The 26,093-nt window shown below is 44.5% G+C and overlaps 1 protein-coding gene across 14 annotated transcripts in view; it reads left to right on the top strand.

The window, feature by feature from the left end:
* Nucleotides 1-26,093, top strand: part of LOC105465394 (ST3 beta-galactoside alpha-2,3-sialyltransferase 5) — a 79,761-nt gene that overhangs the window by 36,660 nt on the left and 17,008 nt on the right. For 7 of the 14 annotated variants that reach the window (XM_071077018.1, XM_071077015.1, XM_071077013.1 and 4 more), the window contains exons 2-3: nt 18,080-18,203; nt 20,607-20,718. In XM_071077018.1, the coding sequence (XP_070933119.1) occupies nt 18,082-18,203; nt 20,607-20,718 (234 nt within the window). In that variant the 5' untranslated portion in view covers nt 18,080-18,081. Of the gene's footprint in view, nt 1-14,733; nt 15,725-18,079; nt 18,204-20,606; nt 20,719-26,093 lie in introns of those variants that run through there. The other 7 variants (XM_071077022.1, XM_071077021.1, XM_071077019.1 and 4 more) reach the window with 6 other exon arrangements.

Here is a 26,093-nt window from a genome sequence, read left to right as displayed (position 1 = left end):
CAGGCCAGCTCTTCTCAACTGAGGTTCTACAGGAGACTTTTGCCCCAATACTGTCAGGCAACCATTGTATGTTATGAATTAACTTCTCTCCTTGCTTCTGGAATGATTCTAGTTATAGATCATTCCTGGGAGAATTGGGAAAAATCTATCCTTTTTTGTAGGACTTCATTCCCGAGTGGAATGCACTTTGAATGAGGCTGGTGTAGATAGCATGATCCCCGTCATGGTAATATATCTATGCAGAGAGCAGAAGCTGACAGAATACAGACCAGAATGTTAACAGTGGGTATCCCTGGGTTGTAAGATAACAGTGATTCTTAAATGTTCTGTTCTTACATTATTTTCTGAAATTTCTATTTGTGTGCTAACAGGGTTTTAAAAATATTTCTTGAATAAGGCAAATCAGAGTTTCTAAACCTGTTCATCAGTTGAGAGTAGAGTTCTTGTTTTTAAATGTAGCACCCTACATTGTGCCACCGTGAGCCGGGAATCACCAAGCTGAGCCACGCAGCGTTGCCCTTGGAAAATCAGGCATTGGTGTGAGGATGGCTCCAGCTGTTAGCTCTCTGGACCTGGGTATCTCTTCTTGCTGCCACTGGACACTTTGTGAATTGAAGGGCTAAGTTTCTAGCAGACATGGAAGCACCAATAGAGAAATTACCATACTCCCAACTCATATATACTGTATTCTCAAAAGCAAATCTGGAGGTTATTTCTTTTTTTTTTTTAATAGCTAAGAGTGAACATAAACGGGGGAATTAAGTCTGGTATGAGTCTTACATGTTAATTTTTGTTCATCACCTACTGTTTTATCCAGCCCTAGTTTCATTCCTGAGGTTTGAATTTGTTTGACTTCACACAGTCATGTCCTTCTCCTGCAAGAATCTACCAGTCGATACTGAAACAAGTAGATTTGACGATAAACAGGATATTTACTTAGTCTCTAAGTTTCTCCCATCAAGTCACTATTAATTATGAAGGGAAAATAGTTAACTCGACAGTGGAAAAACCTATCGTCTACCACCTTAACCCTTAATCGAATCAACATCACATGCCTCCTGAGAAGTGCTTTGAGAAGGGCACAGGATCACTTCTGTGATATTCCAGCCAAAAATGCATAAATTGAATCTAATCATGAAGAAACATTAGACAAACTCTAGTTGAGGGACTTTCTACAAAATAATTGACCTGTACTTTTCAAAAATGCCAAGGTCGTGAAAGAAAAAGGAACTGTTTCAGATTAAAGAAGGCTAAAAGAACATGACAGTGAATGCCAAACGATCCTAGACTGGACTCTGTAACAGAAAATAACATATATACTTGCTGTTTTTGTTCTAAGGCCGTCATTGGGGCTAGTGGAGAAATTTATATAAGGTCTTTAGGTAACAGTACTGAATCAGTGTTAATTTCCTAATTATCATTATGCCGTGGTTGTTTAAAGGGGATGTCTTTGTTTTTAGGAAATACTGAAATATTTAGGGGTAGGTGTCATCATGTCTTCAACTTTCAAATGGTCCAATAAATATGCACACAGTATACTAATGGAATGGCAGCACAAATGTGATAAAATGGTAACAACTGGGGAGTCTGGTTAAAGGGCAGATGGAAATTCTTTGTACTATTTTTGCAACTTTAAGTTTGAAATTATTTCAAGATAAAGTTTAAAAACTGCAGCCTCCAGGTTGTGGGTGCTGTGGCCAATCTAGCATCGGAAGCTACCGTGGGGCTTCTCAGTGTCTGCCCTTTCCATGGTCATTACAGAAGTCATGCCCACAACACTGAGCTTTCTTGCAGAATTTGTTTTGTCTCCTCTGGTACCATCAGAAAACAGGGTGGAGGGCCGGACGCGGTGGCTCACACCTCCGAGCACTTTCGGAGGCTAAGGTGGGCAGATCACTTGAGGTCAGGAGTTCAAGACCAGCCTGGCCAACAAGGTGAAACCCCATCTCTCCTAAAAATACAAAAATTAGTTGGGTGTGGTGGCGCACGCCTGTAATCCCAACTACTCAGGAGGCTGAGGCGGGAGAATCGCTTGAAACCTGGGAGTTCAAGACCAGCCTGGCCAACAAGGTGAAACCCCATTTCTACTAAAAATACAAAAATTAGTTGGGTGTGGTGGCACGCACCTGTAATCCCAGCTACTCAGGAGGCTGAGGCGGGAGAATCGCTTGAAACCTGGGAGGCGGAGGTTGCGTTGAGATCGTGCCACCTGGCTCCAGCCTGAGCAACAGAGTGAGACTCCATCTCAAAAAAAAAAAAAAGAGAGAGAGAAAGAAAAGAAAACAGGGTGGAGGAACACTAACAGTGTGGCTTTGCTGGACCAGAAGGTTCCTTCTAGCCCCCAACCACCCATTGTCACTGCTATTTTAGGGGACTGCAGTCCTTGTAGCTGTCAGGCATCTGGTCAACCAGCTCTGACCCATACATTTACCTGGTATAGACTAGCCCTACAGCTGCCCCTGAAAGAGGCTTTCCAGGCAGAATATAAGTTTTAAAATATATTTAAACACATGTGAGGGTGTTTATGCACAGAGATCAGTGCACTTCACCAAGGTGCTTTGATGGAGCCTTTGGAGGGTGTGTTTTATCCAGATCCTCAGCATTTGCCAGTTAAAGATGGGTCTCTCCGCCACCTTGACAGAACTCAGGTTGTATGTTTTGGCAGAAATCGTGAATTTACTATGAATGATGAAGAGGGTCCTTCCTCAGCCCCACTTTTAAAATCCAGTTTAGGGCAACCTTCTACACTTCTGGCTGGAACCTCTCCTGTGGGGAGGGGAGCGGGCGGCAGGGGCAGGTCTTGGAATCAGAGGAGGATCTCTGAGGTGCTGCCTGTAATCATTTTGTGGGTAGGTCTGCTTGTAAGAATTTGTAAAGAGGAGTTCCTCCGAAACTCCCCAGCCCCAGGAAGCAAAAGGAAGAACAATGCTGGGCTTCTCTTCCTGTTCCTGGCTTTTCTTTGGAGTTCTCCCTTCCCAGAATTTCCTGTCTCTCAACCTCCACTCTGTTTTCTCCACCCCAGTGTTCCCCCACTGTCTTTCATTTTTATGTCTTAAATCCATCTTCTCCCACTTATTCCAGCTTTCTGGTTTTCTCCCCTAGATGGCTGTAACATATTATATCCATTGAGTAAGCTAAGCTTCATGTTTCTTGTTCTTCTTTTGAAATGTAGATGAGTGAGAATCATAACATTTTACTGGAGAAGGGGCCATAGAAATCTTGTCACCCAACCCAGCTTTTTACAGATCACCAAACATCCTCAAAGAGATTGAGTGATTTGGCTGTTATCAAATAGCCAAACAGTTGAGTATTTCATCTCTTTGCTCTTCTCTTAAAAACAAAAACAAACAAACAAAAAAGGCAAGTGTGGTAACTCACGCCTGAAAATTCCAGCACTTTGGGAGGCTGAGGTGGGAGGATTGCTTGGGGCCAAGGGTTTGAGACCAGCCTGGGCAATAAAGTGAGACTCTACAAAAAAATTTAAAATGTAGCTGAGTGTGATGGTACACACCTATCATCCTAGCTACGGGAGGCTGAGGCGGGAGGATCACTTGGGCCTAGAAGTTCGAGGTTACAGTGAGCTGTGATCATGCCACTGCACTCCAGCCTGGGTGACAGAGTGAAACCTTGTCTCAAAAACAACAAAAAAGAGAGAGAAAAAAAAAAAAAGAAAAGATCCATTTGCCATTTTCTTCCGTGGTGGGGGGGAGGGGGTGACAGTCATTTTATACTGTTCCCCTAGCCTTCCCTCAACAAACACATACAGTGGGTCTTGTTTGAAAAAGGATCTCAATCCCTGTTTTCCATGTGCCTGGTGCCATCTGGACATTTAATAAACACCCAATGATTATGATACTTGGACACCTAAAAGGTCTGGTCTTCACAGTGGTCTCTTGTTAGGACCATGGTGAATTTGGGTTAACTTTGTGTGGGGAGATCTAGTTGCAGGCCACTGATCATTCATTCTTCTGTTCATTCATTCTGCAGGTACTTGTTAAATGCCTTTTATATGCTAGGTACTTTTTAGGTTCCTGGATTACAACAGTGAACAAAATGGACAGTCCCTACACTGGGAGTCTTATATTTTAGTAGGGAGAGCAGAGAAGAGGCAAATATGTGTCAGTGGCAATGAATGCTATGAAGGAAAGCAGGAAAGTGGGGGGGTGGAAGTGGTGTTTTACAGAGGGTGGTCAAGGAAGGCAGCTTTTGAATGAAAACCAGAAAGGAGATGGTGAGGGGGGAGCCAACCAGAGGGGCAGCAGAGGAAGGGCAAGTCGAGCACGAGGCGCCCTTGCTTGACATGGAGTGAGGAGGAGAGTGTGAGAGAGGTGGAAGTGGAACTGGGCTCTGAGAGTAACCGCCCTTCTGACATCTTTACCACTTCAGTAACGTCTTGGCGAAATCCCATCATGTGTGCCGGGCACATTACAGTTTTAGAGAATGTTCATATAGTCCAAGGGCTCAGAATTAATTGCCTTAACACTTTTACATTTATACAAAGCAGGTAATGATGTGTTCTCAACACTAGAGGAATAGTAGATTTGAAGTAGATTAAAAAGCATGAGAATCATTGAAGTGCTTGCATCTTGGTTGATGGTCAAAATTAGTACAGTGTTGATTGTGCATTCACACAGCAACATTTTAATTTTTTTCATTGCAAAAGGTAGGTCCTTGTAACTCTGCTCAGTTTGTGGGAGAATCTGAAAATATGTAGGCTAAAAATCTGTTGTTAATTACACGTGCTTTCCTCCAGCTGTGAGAAACTTGCTGGTGGGCAGGATTTCTCAAAGTGCTGCACCCACATAACACTGGGGAACTTGGTTAACATGTGCAGTCAGCGTCCTCACCTGGAACTACTACCAGGCGGGGCATTCTGGGGATGAAGTGTGGAAATCTGCATGCTTTGCAGCCTCTTCCAGTGTTGTGGGGTTTTTTTGTTTTTATTTTTGTTTTTTTTCTCTTGAGACGGACTCGTTCTGTCGCCCAGGCTGGAGGAGTGCAGTGGCACGATCTCGGCTCACTGCAACCTCTGCCTCTTGGGGTTCAAGCAATTCTCCTGCCTCAGCCTCCCAAGTAGCTGGGATTGCAGGTGCCCAGGCCGGCTAATTTTTGTATTTTTAGTAGAGATGGGGTTTCACCATGTTGGTCAGGCTGGTCTCAAACACCTGACCTCAGGTGATCCACCTGCCTCACCTGCTGGGATTACAGACCTGAGTCACTGCGCCTGGCCCTCTTCCAGTGGTTCTTGTACATGGGGAGGTTGGAGAATTCCTGGTAGAAATAGTGGCGAGGGTGTTTATAATTTAAACTGAACAAATACTAGGAGCTAGTGGGAAATGGTTGGATGCGGTCTCAGCACCAGCACTTTCTCAGCGGTTTTGATTTCATGGGTGATATTTCACACTCCTAAGAGACAAATGAGACACTGCCCACTCAGTTGAAATCGGAAAGTACCGTACAGTTGTATTTTTCCTTTTGGTGGCAGGAGTGGCGTGAGATGGTTATAAAGAGGCCCTGCTGCGGTGTGTCAATCCAGGAGTGGGTGCTTTCCTCCTATGTCCGTGTACAACTGTGCACAGCTGTGCACTCTGCATGGGCCAGCTGCTCTGCCTGGGTCAGTCAGTGTGTGGATTCAGGCCCATGTGTGTCTGTTGGCTTAGGCACCATTATACAGGTGAGGACACAAACACGTTTCCCGATGAGTCAAGAATTTTTGAGATTGTGCAATCCAAACAAACCTAGAAAAAGATTAGATATTAAAACTTGTATTATCCATGTTTATACCACAGGCAATATTGTGTTGTCTCATTACCCTCATTGACTTTAATAATAAGGCCATGTGGAAATTTTAAGGTATACAATGACTTGATCCCAATGGTTAAAATCAGGGGTGATTTTGCCCTCCCCTGGGGATACTTGGCAATGTCTGGAGACATGTCTGGTTGACAAAACTGGAGGGGAAGAGAAAGAGGACCAGAGATACTACTAGCATCTAGTGGGCAGAGGCCAGAGCTGCTTCTGAACATCCTGCAATGCGCAGGACAGCCCCTAGCACAAACAATTACCTGGTCCCAATGTCATTAGTGCTGAGGTTGAGAAACCCCACAAAAAGATCAATTGAATACCATATATCTGCATTATGATAGATTAGGATTCTAAGTGAGTTTTGATGTAAAAAAGAGTTCCACTGCTAAAACTAGTTTGAAATTAGCAACCTAGATTTTACAAGGATGACAAGCTTCTTGGGAGGACAAGGGAGGACAGGTTGACTTCTGGAATCATAAGAGAGAAGTAACGTGTCAACAAGAGCTCAATAAGCCACAGAGAAGGCCCGGGGCTGGGGTGCTCTTGAGCGTTTCCAACTAGAGCGTTGCCCCCTGCCCCACCCCAAGCTGCTGCTCCCTCTTGAGTAGGGGTAGAGAGTTAGGTTTAGAATATGCTTGCACTCCCTGGATCCTCGCCTCTGGGCCCCAGCCCTGTGGCTGTTGTGGCTGTTGTCATTATACCCATGGGTGGCGTCGGTGAGCCCACCTTGGGAACACGCTCTCTGACCTCACTGTGTGGGTGCTGCGTGTCAGACATGCTTCGGAAGGTCCCTTTTCCATAAAGCTCTCTCCACACTGCTGTAGTTACAGTCTCATTATTTCTCAGGACCTTGGGTTTCTGGAGAGCTGGACTTGGTCCATCATCTTGTCTCTACGTCCTCACATAGAGGGCTCCACGGTATGTTGGAGGAATCAGTGAAACTTCTAGAAATTACACTTTTTTGTGGATACAATGGGGGTACCTGTGTTACTTATAATTGGGTTAAAGTGATTTTAAATGCATTTTATTTAGGAACTAGTGTGTTGCTTTCTTAAATAATGGTCATTTCAGAGTCTGAAACTAGACTTGAAATCGGCATATGAGAATTCCACATTTTATTTAACGCTTCCTTTCTTTCTCCTCTACTCCTTCACGGTCCGTTTTCCCAAAGTCAAGATAGGCCTGCACTTTGTTCTTCCACCTGGGGATCTTACCTGTTTCTAGTAGCCGTTAACTGTCTTCTTTATTCAGATAGCCCCAGGTCCTTTCCTCCAGCTGTGGCAGACCCTACTAGTACCTTTTAAAGCTGCTCTCTCTCAGGCCGGGCGCGGTGGCTCAAGCCTGTAATCCCAGCACTTTGGGAGGCCGAGACGGGCGGATCACAAGGTCAGGAGATCGAGACCATCCTGGCTGACACGGTGAAACCCCATCTCTACTAAAAAATACAAAAAACTAGCCGGGCGAGGTGGCGGGCGCCTGTAATCCCAGCTACTCGGGAGGCTGAGGCAGGAGAATGGCGTGAACCCGGGAGGCGGAGCTTGCAGTGAGCTGAGATCCGGCCACTGCACTCCAGCCTGGGCGGCAGAGCGAGACTCCGTCTCAAAAAAAAAAAAAAAAAGCTGCTCTCTCTCTTCCTTTCTTACTGACAGAACCCTAACTTTGGGCAAGCAGCCTGCCCAGCTTATAAAAAGTTCCCAGCCACTCTGCAGCTGGGGCAGCCATGTGATGGGGTTCTGGCCAAGGAGATGTGAATGGAAGGCCATCAGGGGTCTCGGGAACAGTTTTCCAGATAAACTGATCTAGGAACTGCTCCCTTCCTGCATCTTCCTTTTTGCCTGATGTCAGAGCCACCCCTCTCTTCCTATGTCTCCCTCTCCTCCAGCCTGAATGGGGCAGAGGTTGGCCACGTGCTGATGCTGGAAGAGCAGAAGATGCCAGGAGCTGGGGACTTCCTGATGTTGCAGATCTGCCGCACCAGCCCTGGTCTGCTTGTCCCCAGACTTACTGTTCTGTGAGAAACATAAACCTCTTCTTGGTTAAAGGCCGCAGCAGCCAGGTTTCCATTACCCAAAGCCAAGTGCAACCCCTGACTGATGCTCCAGCTCAGGTCCCTCCTGGGGTGTCAGGCCTGGTTCTCAGCTGTTTGTGGGATTTACCAAGCTAGCAGCCCACAGGCTTTTGGGACTCTGCAAGGCGAAGCTGAACTTAGTGTCTCCATGGCGTTTTCTCCTCGTGGCCTCTTTCTACAGAGGGCTCCTGTGCCCTCCTTGTGACCTGAGTCATCCTCTCCCTTGACTCTCGCCTCATCTGTTCCATCCCAGGTCCTATCCATGCTGAGCCTATGGTGCCCAGAGTGCTGTGGTAGTCCCTCAGCAGCCTCCCTCCTCCCTTGTCCCCACTGCTGCCCCATGATTTTCTCCACGTTTCATGTCCCCTTCCTGAATAAAATCCTCCAGGGCCCCTCATCATCCATGATCTTCCTGAGCTTGACCTTGATCTACCTTGACCTTGCTGACCCAACTTACCGTCCTAGAAGTAGAGCCTGGGACAGGGGTTCAGGGACTCCTGATTTGCTGAGGGAGCTCCCAAGATGAAGAGAATAGGGCCAGGCAAAGCTGAGCAAAGCTGTGATCTCAGCCCAGACCTCGGGAGCTTGAATTGCTCTCACAAGGTGGTCCCACCTCGAGGCAAGGGGGCCAGCCTTTAACACGTCAGTCATTTAGTGTCTGGGGATGGAAGGTAGATGTGCAGAGAAGGGGACACCCATGTTCTAGTAGCAGCCAACATTCAGTGGCCACAGCAGGGCCACAACACCGCTCTCGTCCTGCCTGCACCCCCCAGCCCCACCTTGGGGCAGGACTTGCTTAGCCCCTTCATTCTGTCTGCCCACAGCGCACCACGTCTTCCCTCCTCTCGGCCGCCCCCTGTGCCCCTGCTGTAGTTGTAGCTGCTGCATGTTGTCGCTAGGCGACTTTAACCTGCGTGCATCCCAACGCTGTCTTCTTGGCTGAGGTAAGGCTTCCTGCCTCGTCTTCCGTTCTCCTTTGCCAAGTGGAATTCTTCATCTCACACACAAAACTCCAGCGGTGACTTGAATGGCTGTTTTCTCCCTTCCCCATGGATGGTAGGTCCCTAGTACCAGTCTAGGTGCATGGGAGAGAGCAGTTCATTTGTTCTGCACAGTGGGTGACCTGCTGCAGAAGTTCCAGCCGGCCCCATGCGTGTTCCCGAGTACCACCTGGACATTTTTTTTTTTTTTTTTTTTTTGAGAGGGAGCTTTTCACTCTGTTGCCCAGGTTGCAGTGCAATGGCACAATCTCGGCTCACTGCAACCTCCGCCTCCTGGGTTCAAGCAGTTCTTCTGCCTCAGCCTCCCAAGTAGCTGAGATTACAAGCGTGCGCCACCATGCCCAGCTAATTTTTGTATTTTTAGTAGAGATGGGGTTTCACTATGTTGGCCAGGCTGATCTCAAACTCCTGACCTCAGGTGATCCACGTGCCTCGCCTCCTGGACATTTTCATGTGGTAATTTATCATCTCAAATTCATCATCTCCACTCAAGGACAAAAACTGACTTCCATTCTTATTTATTTCTCTGATTGGGACCAAGGTTTGTCCCTGTGTGCTTCTGTTCATCACCAGTCTTGCTTTTGTTCTGGCTCAGAGACTTCTGTCGCCATTCCTTCCCCGTCCCCCTCACCAGGGTAGGCCTCAGGCTCCCCTCCTGCCTGGACACCACAGTAGGGAGGGCCCAGGATCCTGCCTTGTTGCCCACCCAGCATGCAGCAGACTAGGCTTCCTAGGCTTCCTTGTCTCCTGCTGTGCTGGGAAGTCCTTCTGCTCTTGGAATCCTCCCACCCCACAGAGTATTCTCTGCTGGCCATATTAGCCTATAAGCTGCACCTGCTCGCCTTCCCACACAGTCCACTGCAGTCATGTTGGTTTATTCTCTGCTCTCCCAACTTCAGATTTTTGTTTATAACCATCTGTGCCCTGGTGTGACTTTACTATTTTAAAATGCAGCCCCCTCCCGACATTACGAATACCCTCCTGTTGTTCCAGGTCCTCCCCATCCTGACCACTTTGCTGCTGAAAAAGCATGGGTGTGGAGGTGGGTAGATGTGGGCTGGAGTTCTCAGCTCTGTGTCTATCCATGTGTATCCTCTGGCAGGTTAAATGCAGAAAGCAATCCAGTGATATAAGTTTTTTTAGGATGTGGTGAGATCATATGCAGGCTTATCCCTCTCAATAAATATCAGTGTGCCTTACTCATGCACCAGTAATTATCTCTATAGTTAATTTGGCAATACATCATGTACTGCTTTATGGCATTTATTATACTCTTATATTAAATGGTTAATTCTTCATTTTGAAGAAGTTAAATGTCTTACAAATTGAAAGCCCAAGTTTGCCCTTTTATTTCTTCATTAGGGCCTTAAGAATTATTGGAAATACAGAAATAAGTTCTAGTGTTTGATAGCACAGTAGGGTACCTATAGTTAACAGTAATTTATTCTGTAATTCAAAGTAACTAGAAGAGAAGATTTGAAATATTCCCAATACAAAGAAATGATAAATGAGCCTCGGCAGCATAGCGAGACTTTGTCTCTACTAAAAATTTAAAAAATTAGCTGGGTATGGTGGTGCACACCTATAGTTCCACCTACTTGGAGGGCTGAGGTGGGAAAATTGCTTGAGCCGGGAGGTCAAGGCTGCAGTGAGCCATGATTGCACCACTGCACTCGCCTGGGCAAAAGAGTGAGAGCCTGTCTCAAAAAAAAAAAAAAAAAAAGATAAATGGTTGAGGTGATGGATATCCTAATTACCCTGATTTGATCATTGTAAATTGTATGCATGTATCCAGATATCACATGTATTCCATAAACATGTAGGATTCCAGCACTTTGGGCAGCTGAGGTGGGTGGATCACCTGAGGTCAGGAGTTTGAGACCATGGTGAAATCCCGTCTCTACTGAAAATACAAAAATTAGCTGGGCATGGTGGCAGGCGCCTGTAATCCCAGCTACTTGGGAGGTTTAGGCAGGAGAATCACTTGAACCCGGGAGGCAGAGGTTGCATTGAGCCAAGATGGTGCCATTACACTCCAGCCTGGGCAACAGGAGCCTAACTCCGTCTCAGAAGGAAAAAAAAAAAGTGTACAACTATTTATCATTTTAAAAAACACACAAGAATTATTTCTTCATATGGGCTCTTTAAGAAGAATCTGTTACATTTTAATATGTGGGTAGAAAAATATAATTTTGAAAGTCAGGCCTTCTCTGCATAAAGGTGGTTGGTGAAACCATGATGCGGAGGCTGTTCCTGGAAACCTGAGTGAGAAGAGGATCAAATTGTTAAGCCCTGGGGATCCTAACTCTTAGGAGATGAAAAAGGAGAAAGAGGAGGTAGCCACAGGACAGAAGAAGACAGGGTAGCCTTGTGATGGTCTGCCAACAAAAGCCTTGGAAGAATGCCTGTAACTGCCATCGCCTCCAAAACCCTCATAAAAGACTGCGTATTTATTCAGTAAACAGATACAGATGCCTTTTATGTAACTCTTCCCCATCCTAGGCACTATGAAGGCAGTGGTGTGCAAAGCAGAGACCCCTGCTTGCATGGAATCTGCATTCTAAGTGGGGGAGACAAGACAAACGTGTAATTCAAAGTATAAACTTATGAAGAATCACGTGTCTCATGATTAGTGTTATAAAGAAAAAAGAAAGCATGCATACAGGAATATCCATATAAGCAATTTTGGTAAGTAGGGCACATCTGTAGTTTTATTATTCTAACCCAAGCATTCACATTATGTAAGTTAATTGAATTAAGGAGAGGGTCTCGTTTGCTTAACTGAACAGAGGCTGTGTGTGCATGTGTGCACGCACGCATCATTGACTGGGTGACGTTAGTGTGGGAAGGTGTTTGTGACACCCTGTGTCTCTAGCTGAAGCTGCAGTGCCAGAACAGATGAGGTGAGAGTGTGAGCCTTCTGAAGGGAGGGGCCTCCGTCATCCTTTGTCCATCAGGGATTCACTCACCATCTCTTTGGAAGCCCAGTGAGGCTTCCATAGAAAGGGAGCAAGCAGCCCAGTTTCTGCCCCCTGAGGCAAACTGGACTTGCTAAGTGCCGACATCCTTTATTTTGCATCTCCATAAATCTGTTTTTTTCCAGTTCAGCAAACGTGTGGTCCTTTCTTAGTGAAGTTCCTCATGATTTGTTTCTGCTTTTTAAGTCTAAATGCTTAATTTGGGGGATATTTTTGTCCCATACTAAGGAGATGATCAAGGGGTCCTAAAAATATTTTGTTTGGGTGATTTTCAAATATCTTTTCATAGCTTAAATTTCAATCATAGCTTAAGGATTTCCTCCCTAAGTGAAGATAGTTTCAATTTTTCAGAAATAGAACTGGTAATGCATGGAATTCAGGTAGTAAAAAAAAGGAATGCAAAAAGAAATGAGCTCACTCACAATTGCACCACCAGGCCACGCATGGTGACTCACGCCCATAACCCCAACACTTCGGGAGGTGAGGCGGGGGCATCGCCTGAGCCCAGGAGTTTGGGACCAGCCTGGGCAACAGAGAGAGACCCCATCTCTACAAATAAACAACTGGGCACAATGGCACATGTCTATAGTTCCAGCTACTGAGAAGACCAAAGTGGGAGTATTCCTTGAGCCCAGGAGTTTAAGGGTGCAGTGAGTTATGATCACACCACTGCACTGTAGCCTTGGCAACAGAGCAAGGCTCTATCTGTAAAACAACAAAAACAAAACAATTGTACCACCTGTTGATGACAGGTGTACTTTCTTCCAGATGCCTCTACACCTATAATTACCTATGGCTACATGAACACTCTTCCCCTGCAGTCTGATCATTTTTTACTGGTTAAAAGTATGATTGCCGGCCAGACAGGTGGATTACCTGAGGTCAGGAGTTTGAGACCAGCCTGGCCAACATGGTGAAACCTCGTCTCTACTAAAAATACAAAAATTAGCCGGGTGTGGTGGTGCATGCTGGTAGTCTCAGCTATGTGGGAGGCTAAGGCAGGAGAATCACTTGAACCCAGGAGGCAGAGGTTGCAGTGAGCTGAGATCACTCCAGCCTGGGCGACAGAGTGAGACTCCATCTCAAAAACAAGCAAACAAAAAAGTATAATTGCCAGCTGGGAATGATGGCTCACACCTGTAATCCCAGCACTTTGGGAGGCCAAGGCTGGTGGGTTGCTTGAGCCCAGGAGTTAGAGACCAGCCTGGGCAACATGGCAAAACCCCGTATATACAAAAAAAAGAGAAACTAATAATAATACAAAAATTAGCTTGGCATGGGGGTGTGTGCCTGTAGTCCCAGCTACTCAGGAGGCTGAGGTGGGAAGATGGCCTGAGCCCAGGAGGTCTAGGCCGCAGCAAGCTGTGATCACACCACTGTACTCCAGCCGGGGTGACAGAGCAAGACCCTGTCTCAAACCAAAAAAACAAAAATATGATTGCTATTGAAATTTATGACACAGTTATTCTAGCAATTAACAAAGCATGTCCCTGATTCAATGTTCGTATAATCCAACCTTCAATTGCCACCTTTTCACCAAACAGAACATCGCATACAAGAGAAATGAATGAAAACAGTCCAGATGGTGCCAAGGTGATCATGACTTTCAGCTGATAAGCCCTGGCTTCTCCAAGGGATCATGGAAAGGCCACTCCGCTGTTTGTCTGTTGTACCCAGCTTGGCCCTTCTCTTGTGACGCTGAGGGACGTGGAATCCACATGGTCCCTTGCAAATCAGAAGAAGTAATACCTGCTGAGCTGAAGTAGAGGGATTTGGGAAGTCAAACTCATACTGTGGAGGCTAAAGCAACCCCATCTTGGATGCTAATCTGCCATGTTGACTTCTGACCCCAGTCCCAGGAATGCTTCTAAGGTTTCTACATTCACATACTTACTGTAAATCTTGCCCTTAGGTCAAAATAGTCTTGCAGTTATACCATAAGTCCTGCCCTTCAGCAGATTCTTGCATTTTCCTGAGGGTTGGATGTCAATGTCCTCTACATTCCTTCAGTATGGTATATAAGGCCTGGATGTAGAAGCCCTCAGTCTGGGGAGTAATACCATGGGCAACCATTATGCTGTCTGGCCGCCACCCAGGACATGGCCTCTGTTTGTAAGTCCCCATCATGGGTTTCTTTCTGAGAAACTAGATTTGTCAGCCTCTTCCTTGGCCTATGGGGTTGGGTTTGCATATGCCTGCCCACCACAGAGCACATACCTTTAATAGATATATGCCAGGAGATAACTACATGTGTAGATGCATAGATTTTTATAAAACTGCCTTTTTCTTATTTTTTCAGTGTCAATAAATGTAAGTACTGAGTACTTTAAGCTAGTGCTTCTCAAACTTTAATGTGCACAGAAATGTCCCGGGATCTCATTAAAATGCTGAGTCAGCAAGACTGGGGCGGGGCCTGAGACTCTGCATTTCTAACCTGCTTCCAGGTTACACTGATGCTGTTGGTCAGAGACCCTGCTGTGTAGCGAGACCTTAAGTACTGGAGAGTATTCATGTAGTTTGTGCTGTAATTTACCAACAAATTTCCTGCTGTTGGACATTTTAGATGTTTCATTTATTATTTTTTTTTTGGTAGAGGCAGGGTCTCACTAGGTTGCCCAGACTGGTCTCAAACTCCTGGCCTCAAGTGATCCTCCCATCCCAGTCTGCCAAAGTGCCAGGATTACAGGTGTGAACTACCACACCCGGACATTTGGATGTTTCAATAGAGTTTATGCTTTATTCTTGCCATTATAATTTCTGTTAACCTTCAGTTTTAGTTTTACTCTTAACCAGTATTGAGAAAATGCTTTTCTTGGAAGTTTATCTTGTTTGATGTCAGGCTACAGACATGTAATGCACATTTCATTCCATTTGAGATGTTTCTTACGGGGCTGCTGTGTGCCGATCTCTGTCTTAGGTGTTAGGGATACAAAGGTGAACAGAGTTCTGGCTCTGCAGCTCATTCCTCCAGGAGTCTGCAAAAGAAAATTCAGTTCATTTCGGTAAACAGAGATAGGGACGTGCCCAGGGATAGTTGTGGTGTTGAAAAATGACCTCAGAGATAAGGAAAGAGATGCTTGAGCTGGGTTTAAGGATGAAAAGTAGTTCACCAGGCAGATTGTTGGGTAGGATTCCAGATTGTGGGCACATCATGTGCAAAGGCACTGAAGTGACAATTTGGCACATCCAGGTTTCTAACAGTACTTCTTTGTGCAGTGTGATAAACAAGTTTGTCACATGGAGTCACAGAATCTGAAATAAGCTGGGAACCAGTAGGCAAAAATGTATTTTTGAAAGATGGCTTTGAGAGGACAAAATTGAGATCAGGGCATTCCAGGTGAGTGATTTCTATTAAAGACATGTAGTGAACAGGAGAAATTCAGGAGGTATTATCGGCAGGCCCTGGGGATTGACTAGGATTGAGAATGAAAGTCTGATTGACCTGCAGGTTTTCATCTTGTGGCTGAACAGGTGGTTCAGATACCAAAGAATGAAAGGAATAGAAGAAAATGCCAGGTTCTGTTTAGGAATGTTGCCTGAGGTGAGGATAGCAAGCAAGTCATTAGGTATACGGGTCTGGGCTTAGGTGAGAGGTCCGCGTTAGAGAGATGGATTTGGTCTTCAGGAAGCCATTGTCACCCCTAGTCTGAAGCTTGTACTTGTCACAAAGTTGCTGGAAGTGCCACGGCATCTGCTGCCTAAAAACCCAAGAACCCAAATGCCCATGACTGCTGCAGGAGTCACATGTAGACACCTTCCCTTGCCTGCTACTACTGCTGTCCAGAGCTTCACCAAGTCAGGGGAGAAGAAAGATTATCTCCCAGTCTTTCACCAGCACATCCTGGGATCACAACTTTATGAGAAGCCAGCTGGTAAGAGAGAATTTGGAAAATATTTACAGGCTTATAGTCTGACGGGCAGAGTAGAACAAGAGCCAGAGCACTGTATGGCTCAGCAACAGAGCACCTGGAGGCGGAGGCCCCAGAGTCTTTCTCATACTCTTACCACAGTCGTCTTTGTTCTCTGGAGGTCCACTTTGGTGTGAAGTGAGTATCACTCCAGTCATCTCAGAAGCTTCCATTTTAAATATGCATAGGCTACAGATAGCCTGCTGGTTCCCACCACTTGGCTGACCATACATGAAGTAACCACAGAGTTGTGGTGTTTGAAAGCCTTCCAGGATCTCAGTTGTTCTAACTTCTCATGTAATAAATCAGCAGATTCTTCAGCAAAGGTTTATTATTAAGGCCCTCAACACTTACTGAAACTATTTTGATAGAATTATACATAATGATAAAAATTCTTGCTACACAGAATTAGAATTAAGGAGTTAAGGAAGAGATTGTTTACAGTAGCAGAAAAAAAAAAAAAAACTTGAATTTTTTTCAAAGAAGATGGCAAAACCCTAACGGGAAAAATAAAGTGATTAATGAATGAGATATAACTTCTTCCATCCAACTAAAAACTATAGTGAAGACATTATTTCTTAAATTAATATATGCATTTATTATAATAGTAACTAGTGCCTATATTAGTTAAGGTATAACTTTGCCTTTAATTAACAATTCCTTAAACAAGACAAAAGCTTATTCGTCTATCATAGACCAGTCCAGAAGTAGAGTGGCAGGTTTCTGCCCTATGGGGTTGTCCAAGGGGCCCCAGCTCCTTCTCTTGTTGTTCCACCATCCTTGAGTAATGTCCTGTCTGTGTGGTCCAGAGTGGCAGATCATATGTCCATATTTCAGTCAGGAGGAAGAGGGGATAAAGGAGAAGCCAGAGTATGCCCAGGGATGCACCTTGAGAATTGCACAGGATGCTTCTGCTCATATCCCATTGGCTAAAACTTAGTCTTGAGTCCTAGCTCCAGGGAGGCTGGGAAATGTAGTCTTCATTCTGGGAGGTACTATGCCCCCACTAAAAATCCAGAGCTCTATTAAGTTGAGAGTTAGGGGAAAGTGAACATATGGGAGAGACAGACCAATTTCTACTACAGTACCCTTTGGAATATTATTTAGAACTTGAAAATTGTGAATAAAATTATTTCAAAAGAATAAATAGGCAGGCACAATTAACATATTTTTTAAGAAAAGTTTTTTTAAATTGCCATATTCTCATTTTTTCTTTTTTCTTGATGTAACACTTCTGCTTTTAATGTAACTTTCTTTTTAAACTTTTTTATTGTACGAATTTTAACCATACACAGAAATGGGAGAATCATGTAGTGAGCCCTAGTCCCCATCTCCCAGCTTTAGTAAGTTACCAACTTAAAGTTAGTCTTATCTATTCTCCCCGGCCCTCCACTTATCCCCTTCCTGAGTTTTTGAAGCAGATCTCATTTTCGCTCTTTGATCTGTAGATATTTCTGTATGTAGCTCTAAAAGGTAAAAGTCCTTTTTTAAAAAAATAAACTTTAAAGTTTAGGATAATTGTATTCACATGCAATTGTAAAACATAATCTAGAGAGATTTTGTGTACCCTTTACTCATTTTCCCCCACTGGTAGCATCCTGCAAAACTATAGTATAATATCACAGCTGGAGTCTGACATGGATACAGTCAAGATGTAGAACATCTCCATCCCTTCGTGTTGCCCTTCTGTAGCCACATCTACCTCCCCTGCCACAACCCCTGACCCTCACTAGTCTGGTCTCCATTTCTATAATTTTGTCATTTTAAGAATGTTAAAAATCAGCTGGGTGCAGTAGCTCACGGCTCTAATCCCAGCACTTTGGGAGGCCAAGGCAGGTAGATCACGAGGTCAGGAGTTCGACACCAGCCTGACTAACATGGTGAAACCCTGTCTCTACTAAAAATACAAAAATTAGCCGGGCATGGTGGCACACACCTGTTATCCCAGCTACCTATGAGGCTGAGGCAGGACAATCACTCGAACCTGGGAGGCAGAGGTTGCAGTGAGCCGAGATTGGTGCCACTGCACTCCAGCCTGGGCAACAGAGCAAGACTCCATCTCAATTAAAAAAAAAAAAAAAAAAAGAATGTTGTTAAAAATCATACAGTATGTAACATTTTGGTTTCAGCTCTGCATAGTTCCCTCTAGATTCATCCACTTTATTGCATGTAACAACAGTTCATTCTTCTTTATTGCCGGATAGTATTCCATGGTATGGATGCAACATATAAAGGCTCTTTGAAAACCATAATCCATCCTCCTAACTCTCCCCTCTCTTTCTCCCCACTGCCCTCTTCCCTCTTCTCCTCTCTTCACAGCAATGCCAAGTGAGTACACGTATGTGAAACTGAGAAGTGATTGCTCGAGGCCTTCCCTGCAATGGTACACCCGAGCTCAAAGCAAGATGAGAAGACCCAGCTTGTTATTAAAAGACATCCTCAAGTAAGTACCGCCCCTGGGACTGTAGATCCCCCTGCTTTGGGTCAACTGTGTAGAAGTAGGAGAAAAATTCAATGAGAGCCTCAAGATGGCTAATGTTGGAGAGGCACACTTGGTCAAAGGCTCATTCAAAGGCACGTCTGAGTGAAGACTGAGTGCACAGCTGGAGTGGGCCTGAACAGCTGACTGTATAATTGGTAAGTGCACAGTGCCCAGTAGCTGCTCAGGCCCTGTACCTTGGCCTGGATGCCTGGGAGAGCAACTCTCACCGTGCACTGCTCTTCATGCCCTTATTTAACAAAAGAGGGCTTTTCCCTTAGCTATTGTAAGTTAATCTAAAATATGGTTAATTAAATTTCCCTGAAGGCACTTGAATACTATTAAATATCGAATACTAAAAACGATAACAAGTGTTTGAGCCAGGTCACCCTTACATGCTAATAAGTGGTAGAATTAATCAAGGAGGAACTTGGCAGGTTTTTTTTTTAGCATGTATACCAGTCAAACCCAGTTGAAAATTGCCCTTTTTTCATGTCTAAACATAGAAATCCAACCTTGCAATCTAGTCTTCTGTCTCACTTTACTGACTTAGGAGGTGTAGGAAAAAAGGAAATTTATAAGAATAAAGCTTATGTGATATTCAGCCTCCCTTTAGTCACCAACCAGTATTTATTGAGGCCCACAACGTGCCTGACATGCTGGGCGCCAGCCACAAGGCAGCAGGGGAGATAGACCTGCGTCCTGTGCTGCTTAGGCTGTAGGTGAGGTGGACTCACACCGGGAATTAAGGCACAGTCTGATATATGCTACAGACACTGGGCTTGCCTTCACGCCCTTTTCTTTTCTTTTTTTTTTTTAACTAAAATAAGGGAAGTATATTCACTGAATGTAACACCTTTTCTGGGGCTGAAGAGAAGAATAGGTAATATTAGGTTTACAAGATTAAAAATCCAAAAAGTATTAAAGAGTCTCAGTGAAACAGCTTCTCATCCCTGCTCCCCATTTCCCCTCCATACTTAAAGATAACCAGTGTCACCAGTTTCTTGTGTATATGAGAAATATTTTGTGTGTGTGTGTGTGTGCTCTGCCATGCCCCCTGCCCAAATCCACTTTTACACAAATTGATAGCATCCTGTTCACTTATCATTGTACACAATCCCATTGTACACAAGGGAAGAATTAAGATGCTTGTCCAAGTTATCATGGCAAGCCTGTTTAAATGAGAATTTTAAAGTTTTAAAAATGCTCCCACCAACACTTCATTGTATTCTCATCCTCAAATATTAAGAAATATTTTGGCCGGGCGCGGTGGCTCAAGCCTGTAATCCCAGCACTTTGGGAGGCCAAGACGGGTGGATCACGAGGTCACAAGATCAAGACCATCCTGGCTAACATGGTGAAACCCCGTCTCTACTAAAAAATACAAAAAACTAGCTGGGCGAGGTGGCGGGTGCCTGTAGTCCCAGCTACTTGGGAGGCTGAGGCAGGAGAATGGTGTGAACCTGGGAGGCGGAGCTTGCAGTGAGCTGAGATCCGGCCACTGTACTCCAGCCTGGGCGACAGAGCGAGACTCTGTCTCAAAAAAAAAAAAAAAGAACTATTTTGTATGTATTATGTATAGTATATTATGCTAGATGCTATTTTTGGGAAAAAAAAACTGCCCCTTTATTTAGCAAATGGATTATTTTCTCTTTAATTATTTCTTGCATTTGTTTTTTCAAGAACAGAATTGTTTAAAGCAGTGGTTCTTAAACTTTGGTTTGAACTTTTTAGCTTGTGGTTTGTGTCACTGGAGAACTTAGTAAAAATGAGATTTCTAAAACTAAGACTAGACTCAGCTCTTTTCTCCAAGTCGTGTGTGTGTGTGTGTGTGTGTGTGTGTGCATTAAACCATATAATAGTGTGAATTTATCAGATGTTTTAAAATATTTTTTAGATCATCTTAAGGGTAACTAATGATCTCACTTCCCAGTCAGCCTCACTTCTGGGTAGAATTCTTTAGAAGTACTATGAATAGACTGTTTCTTTTCTTTTTCTTTTTTTTTTTTTTAAGGACTGACAGAATTTTAAAGTCACAAAAGATTGAAGCCAAGATTCTATCGCTCAAGTCTATTACTTGATTTGAAGTTCAATAATTGGCATTGTGATTCAGGTTTTGTTACAGTGCCCTTGCAAAAAAAAAAGGTTATTCTGTGTTTGCTTATAACAAAGACAGTCATAAATGACTAGTTTATCTTGTCAGGAAAATAGGAAATGGCCCCTTCCTTTCACCCCAACGTCAATGTAAAGATTGTAGTTTTATGCTGCATAGCAGGCAGACTCATTTAGGATTCCGCTTTCAGTTTCACATTGCATCTCATGATTCTCACATGACTACATCATAATACCTAATTGATTTTTTTCCAGATGTACATTGCTTGTGTTTGGAGTGTGGATCCTTTATATCCTCAAGTTAAATTATACTACTGAAGAATGTGACATGAAAAAAATGCATTATGTGGACCCTGACCGTGTAAAGGTTAGATATCCCATTGGTGTGGTTTAAATGAAAACATTGCCAAGCATATGCTTAAATTATAATATCATTAGTCTACTGTGTTACAAATATATGTTAATAAAAGTTTGAACACAGAGGGGAAAGCACTTAATCTCAGCACTCCAAAACCAAAGACAACCTTCTTCTAAAAACCTACCACTAACTACTCCACAGTAGCCTTCTCCCATTTACTGCAGCTGGGATGGGGGATGAGGTAGGCTCAACCCAACAGGCTCTAGGGCTCCTCTTGGAATTAATTTGTCCTGATGCTGTAAACAACAAAGAAATTCTCTTCTTGTTTTCTTGTGTCCCTCTTTTTTTTTTTTTTTTTTTTTTTTTGAGTCAAGGTCTCGCTCTGCACCCAGGGTTGAGTGCAGTGGCAAGAACACGGCCACCTCAGCCTTCTGAGTAGCTGGGACCACAGGTGTGCATCACCATGCCTGGCTAATTTTTTAATTTTTTTGTGGCGATGGGGTCTTGCCGTGCTGCCCAGGCTGATCTTGAACTCCTAGGCTCAAGCTATCCTCCTATTTTGGCCTCCCAAAGGGCTGGGATTACAGACATGAGGCACCATACCTGGCCAGAAAGTCTCTTAATATCATCTGTCCTTCCTATGTTTTATTTTTAATCTTAATGAATTCACATTACATTGCAAGATTTTTCTTTCCGCTTACATTTATGTTTCCAAATCAAGTGACATATCGAATGCTCATTTCACTGATTATTTTAGTTGCTGGATTATCCGATAACATTTAGCCCAGGATGGAGGAAGAGATGATTTTAAATAAATTAGCATGGGAGGAATGATAACTGACATGTATGGATGCTTTATATATATTATCTCATTTAGTCATTGTGACTGGGAGAGATCCCAGTACGATCTCCATCTTACAGATGATGGCTTGAAAGGTTGAGCTGCTCACCCAAGTTAATGTCTAGTTTAGCTTGCTAGTTTATAATGTAGTTTAGTGCTCCTGTGTACCAGGAGGTGTTCTAAAAGTGTATTAGCAATGTTAGCTCATTTAACTCTCATCACATTCCTGGGGATGTAGTTGCACAATTATCCCCATCTCACAGGTGGGGAAACTGAGGAGCAGGGAGATTTAGTAACCTGCCCAGGGTCACCTGCAGCAGTACGTGGTGAAGCCCAGGCTTGAACTCAGCGGTGTGGTTTCAGAGTCTGAGCTCCTGACCACTCTGCTGTCTGCCTGGGTAGGGAGTGTCCACAGAGAAGCCCAAAGTTAAAAGCAGCATGGTGCAGAGAGGAAAGAGCTGAAATGTTTTACCTCAATTCAAATCTAACTGCCACTTAGTAATGGTGAAACCCTACGCAGGTGACTTGATTGTTTTAAGTCCCAGTTTTCTCAGCTGTGAAATGTAGAAGTTGAGTGAGACAATATACACAAAATTCCTTTCTTGGTCCTAATTTTTACTCTTACGTTTCTACGTTAATTTGTGCATCCTTTGAAGTGCCTCCAGTTTTGTTTTGTTTTGTTTTGTTTTGTTTGTGGTACAGACAGGTATAAACAAATAAATGAAGAGCTTAGTTAGCAAAGGCATAGCTTGGCTTTTGCAAAACTATTGAGTCTCGGATTCTCGCTGGTCGCAGGGCCAGCCTTCCCGGCATAGGTGTCCTCAGGTGTTTTGGCTCATGTCATTTCATCAGCATTAACACATCTGCTTTGGTCGAGTAGGATGTGCCCAGTACCCTCTGCTCAGGTTTCCGTCTCCTCCTGCACTGTCTGGCCTTGCAAACATACCTCCCCCCATCCTTTCCAATTCCACGTCCCTTCACAGCTCTCTTGGATAAAGGTTTTAGACATCCGGTCTCTGTTTTTGTCTCCTGAGAAAGTCTTTAAACGATGGCACTTGGTATGGCTTACTGGTGGGCAGGGAACTCTTCCCTTTGTTTCTTCGCTGCTCTTCTCCACTTTCTGTATGCATCCTCTTTTTCCTGTCCATTACCATCTGACCGGCTGCAAAGTGATTTTTCTAAAGTCTGGGTCAGTTGAGGAGAGAGGTGAGCTTTCCTGTACAAAGCCAAGCAGACTGTTCCACAAGCACAGGGTGGAGAAGGTGTGTTTTAGTAATACCCTGGGGGAAATCAACTTGGTAGTTTTCCTGTCCAGTCAGGGCCATGTGTCAACCTGTGCCCCGGCTTCCTGTGATCATTTTGAACTTAAGCCACATGGTCTGCTTGTCTTTGCAACGGTCAGTCAAGTGCTCTGGTTGTTAGGCTGTTACTTGTTAAGGCTCCCCTAAGGAATCCTAGTGATTTCTGAGAATGAGCAGAGGAGAAACTCAAGATCAGCTCCCTGAGGAATCATGGAAGGGATAGGAACATCTGTGTAGCCTTAAGGAGAGAAGACCTGGTGCAGGGCACATGGCGGTCAGTGTCAATGAACTGTAACCCCCGATACAGGCCACAGAAGGATGGGCGTGCCCAGGTGGCCTTAATGGCAGAGCTCTGTATCAGGGGGTGGCAGCCAAGCTCAAAGGAGAAAGGTTTGACAGTCCCAGGCATCCAAAGATGGGATAAACAGACCGCTTTTGTGGTGACTCTCTGGAGGTCTTTAAGAAAGTCAGGGGTCTGGCCGAATGTGGTGGCTCACAGCTGTAATCCCAGCACCTTGGGAGGCTAAGGTGGGTGGATCATGAGGTCAGAAGTTCAAGACCTGCCTGGCCAACATGGTGAAACCCCTCTCTACTAAAACTACAGAAATTAGCCAGGCGTGGTGGCAGGCACCTGTAATCCCAGCTACTCAGGAGGCTGAGGCAGGAGAATCACTTGAACCTGAGACGGAGAGGTTGCAGTGAGCCAAGATGGTGCCGTTTCTCTCTATCCTAGGCGACAAGAGTGAAACTCTGTCTCAAAAAAAAAAAAAAGAAAGAAAGAAAGCCAGGGGTCCTGTGGGTAGAATTCAGACATCAGACAGGGAGGGGCTCAGGGACCTTTCTGATCCCTTCCAAGTCTGAGATTCTATGGTTCTCAGCAGTTCGCCAGGGCCTGAATGGAAAATGAGGCTGGTTTCGTAACCTGGGGCTTTCCCAGTTCTGAATTCTGGGTGGAGTTGTCTCAGTCAGAAGGCTGTCAGAGAACACCTGCATGCAGCCCCACCAGTCCCCAACTCAGTGACTTTCAGACTGAACCTCACTGCTACTTCCAGGCTCCTCTGAAGCTTGCCAGAGTCCATCGGTATTATCCTAATTCATGTGAGCTTCTCATCCTGCCATCTAAAATATAAGTTACTTGAGAGTAGGGACTGTGTCTGTAAAAATACATAGTTCCTGGCATTCCAGGGAAAGGCGTAGTGAGCCGGGGCTGCCCTTTAGAGTCTCCTGCTCTTCCCGTTTCCCTGGTTGTGCGTCTCCTCACCTGCCTTCCTGCATCCAGCGATGCCCTGCTGTGGCTGGAGTAGTCGTATTCTACAATTTGAATCTAATATGTTGCTTCCCTCCTTAAAACTCTTTGATGCCTCTCCTTTACCTTCAGGAAAATACCCAGACTCTTTAGTCTGGCCCATGAGACCGTTCATGACTTGATTCCTACTGATCTCTCCAACCTCTTTGTGCCACCTCCATTGTCCCAGCTCTATGTATTTTAGGCACACTCAACCCCTCAAAGGTCCTTGGGTGAACCTCTTCTCTTCTTTGCTTTTCTCTCTCTCTCTCTTTTTTTTTTTTTTTTTTTTTTTTTGAGACAGAGTCTCACTCTGTCTCCCAGGCTAGAGTGCAGTGGCACAATCTTGGCTCACTGCAACCTCCACCTCCTGGGTTCAAGTGATTTTCCTGCCTTAGCCTCTTGAGTAGGATTACAGGCATGTGCCACCATGCCCAGCTAATTTTTGTATTTTTAGTGGAGACGGGGTTTTGTCATGTTGACTAGACTGGTCTCGAACCTCTGACCTTAGGTAATCTGCCCGCCTCGGCCTCCCAAAGTGCTAGGATTACAGGCGTGACCCACTGTGCCCAGCTTCTTTTCTTTTCTTTTCAACAGGGCCTCACACTGTCACCCAGGCTGAAGTGCAGTGGCCTGATCATTGCTCACTGTGGCCTCAACCTTCCGAGTAGCTGGGATTATAGCGTGTATCACCATACCTGCCAATTTTTTTTTTTTTGTAGAGACAGGGTCTTACTGTGTTTCCCAGGCTGGTCTCAAACTCCTGTACTCAAGTGACTCAAGTGATCCTCCTGCCTCAGCCTCCCAAAGTGCTGGGATTATAGGCATGAGCCACCATGCCCTGTCCTCAAAACACCTTTATTGAGATATAATTAACATACCGTATACTTCACCCATTTAAAGCATACAGTACAGCCGGGCATGGTGGCTCTTGTCTCTAATCCCAGCTTTTTGGGAGACTGAGGCAGGAAGGATCATTTGAGGCCAGGAGTTTGAGACCAGCCTGGGCAACATACCAAGGCATCATCTCTATTAAAAATAAAAACATTAGCCTTGTGTGGTGTCTCACAACTGTAGTCTCAGCTACTCCAGAGACTAAGGCGGAAGGATCACTTGTGCCCAAGAGTTTGAGGTTACAGTGAGCTATAATCACGCCACCACACTCCAGCCTGTACAACAGAACAGAACGAGACACTAAGAAAAAAAAGGGAGACAGTGCAGTGATTTTATGCAATACACTGTGGTTTTAGTGATTTACAGAATTGTGCAGCCATCACCATGATCTAAGTTTAGAAGGTTTTTAGTATCCCAAAAAGAAACTCCATATCCATTGGTAGTCACTCCCTATTTCCCCTTCCCCACAAATCCTAGGCAACCAGTAATCTACTTTCTGTCTCTGTAGATTTGCCTATTATGGACATTTCATGTTATCCATTTCATGGTCTCTTGTGACTGGATTCTTTCACTTAGGGTAATATTTTCAAGGTACACCCACGTTGTAGCATGTATCAGTACTTCATTATTATTTCTGGATAATACCTCATTGTATGGATATACCACATTTTGTTTATCCATTCATCAGTTTGTGGACGTTTAGGTTGGGTCCACTTTTGGCTATTATGCATAATGCTGCTGTGAACATGTGTATGTAAGTATTTATGTACCTGTTTTCAGTTCTTTTATGTATATACTAGGAATATAGTTGCTGTGTCATATGGTAACGATGTTTTGCTTTTTGAGGAACTGCCAAGCTGTTTTCCAAAATGGTTGCATCATTTTACATTCTTGTGAGCAAGGTACCAGAATTTCAGTTTCTCCGCATCTTTATCAACATTTGTTATTATCTTTCCTTTTTTACTGCTGTCATCCTGATAGATGTTAAGTGATATCTCATTGTGGTTTTGATTTGCCCTTCCCCGATATCTAATGATGCTGAGCATCTTTTCCATGTGCTCTC

The sequence above is a fragment of the Macaca nemestrina genome, chromosome 13 (assembly GCF_043159975.1).
Source record: "Macaca nemestrina isolate mMacNem1 chromosome 13, mMacNem.hap1, whole genome shotgun sequence".
NCBI classification, from domain to species: domain Eukaryota; kingdom Metazoa; phylum Chordata; class Mammalia; order Primates; family Cercopithecidae; genus Macaca; species Macaca nemestrina.
This window is presented reverse-complemented; position numbering and strand designations above follow the sequence as displayed.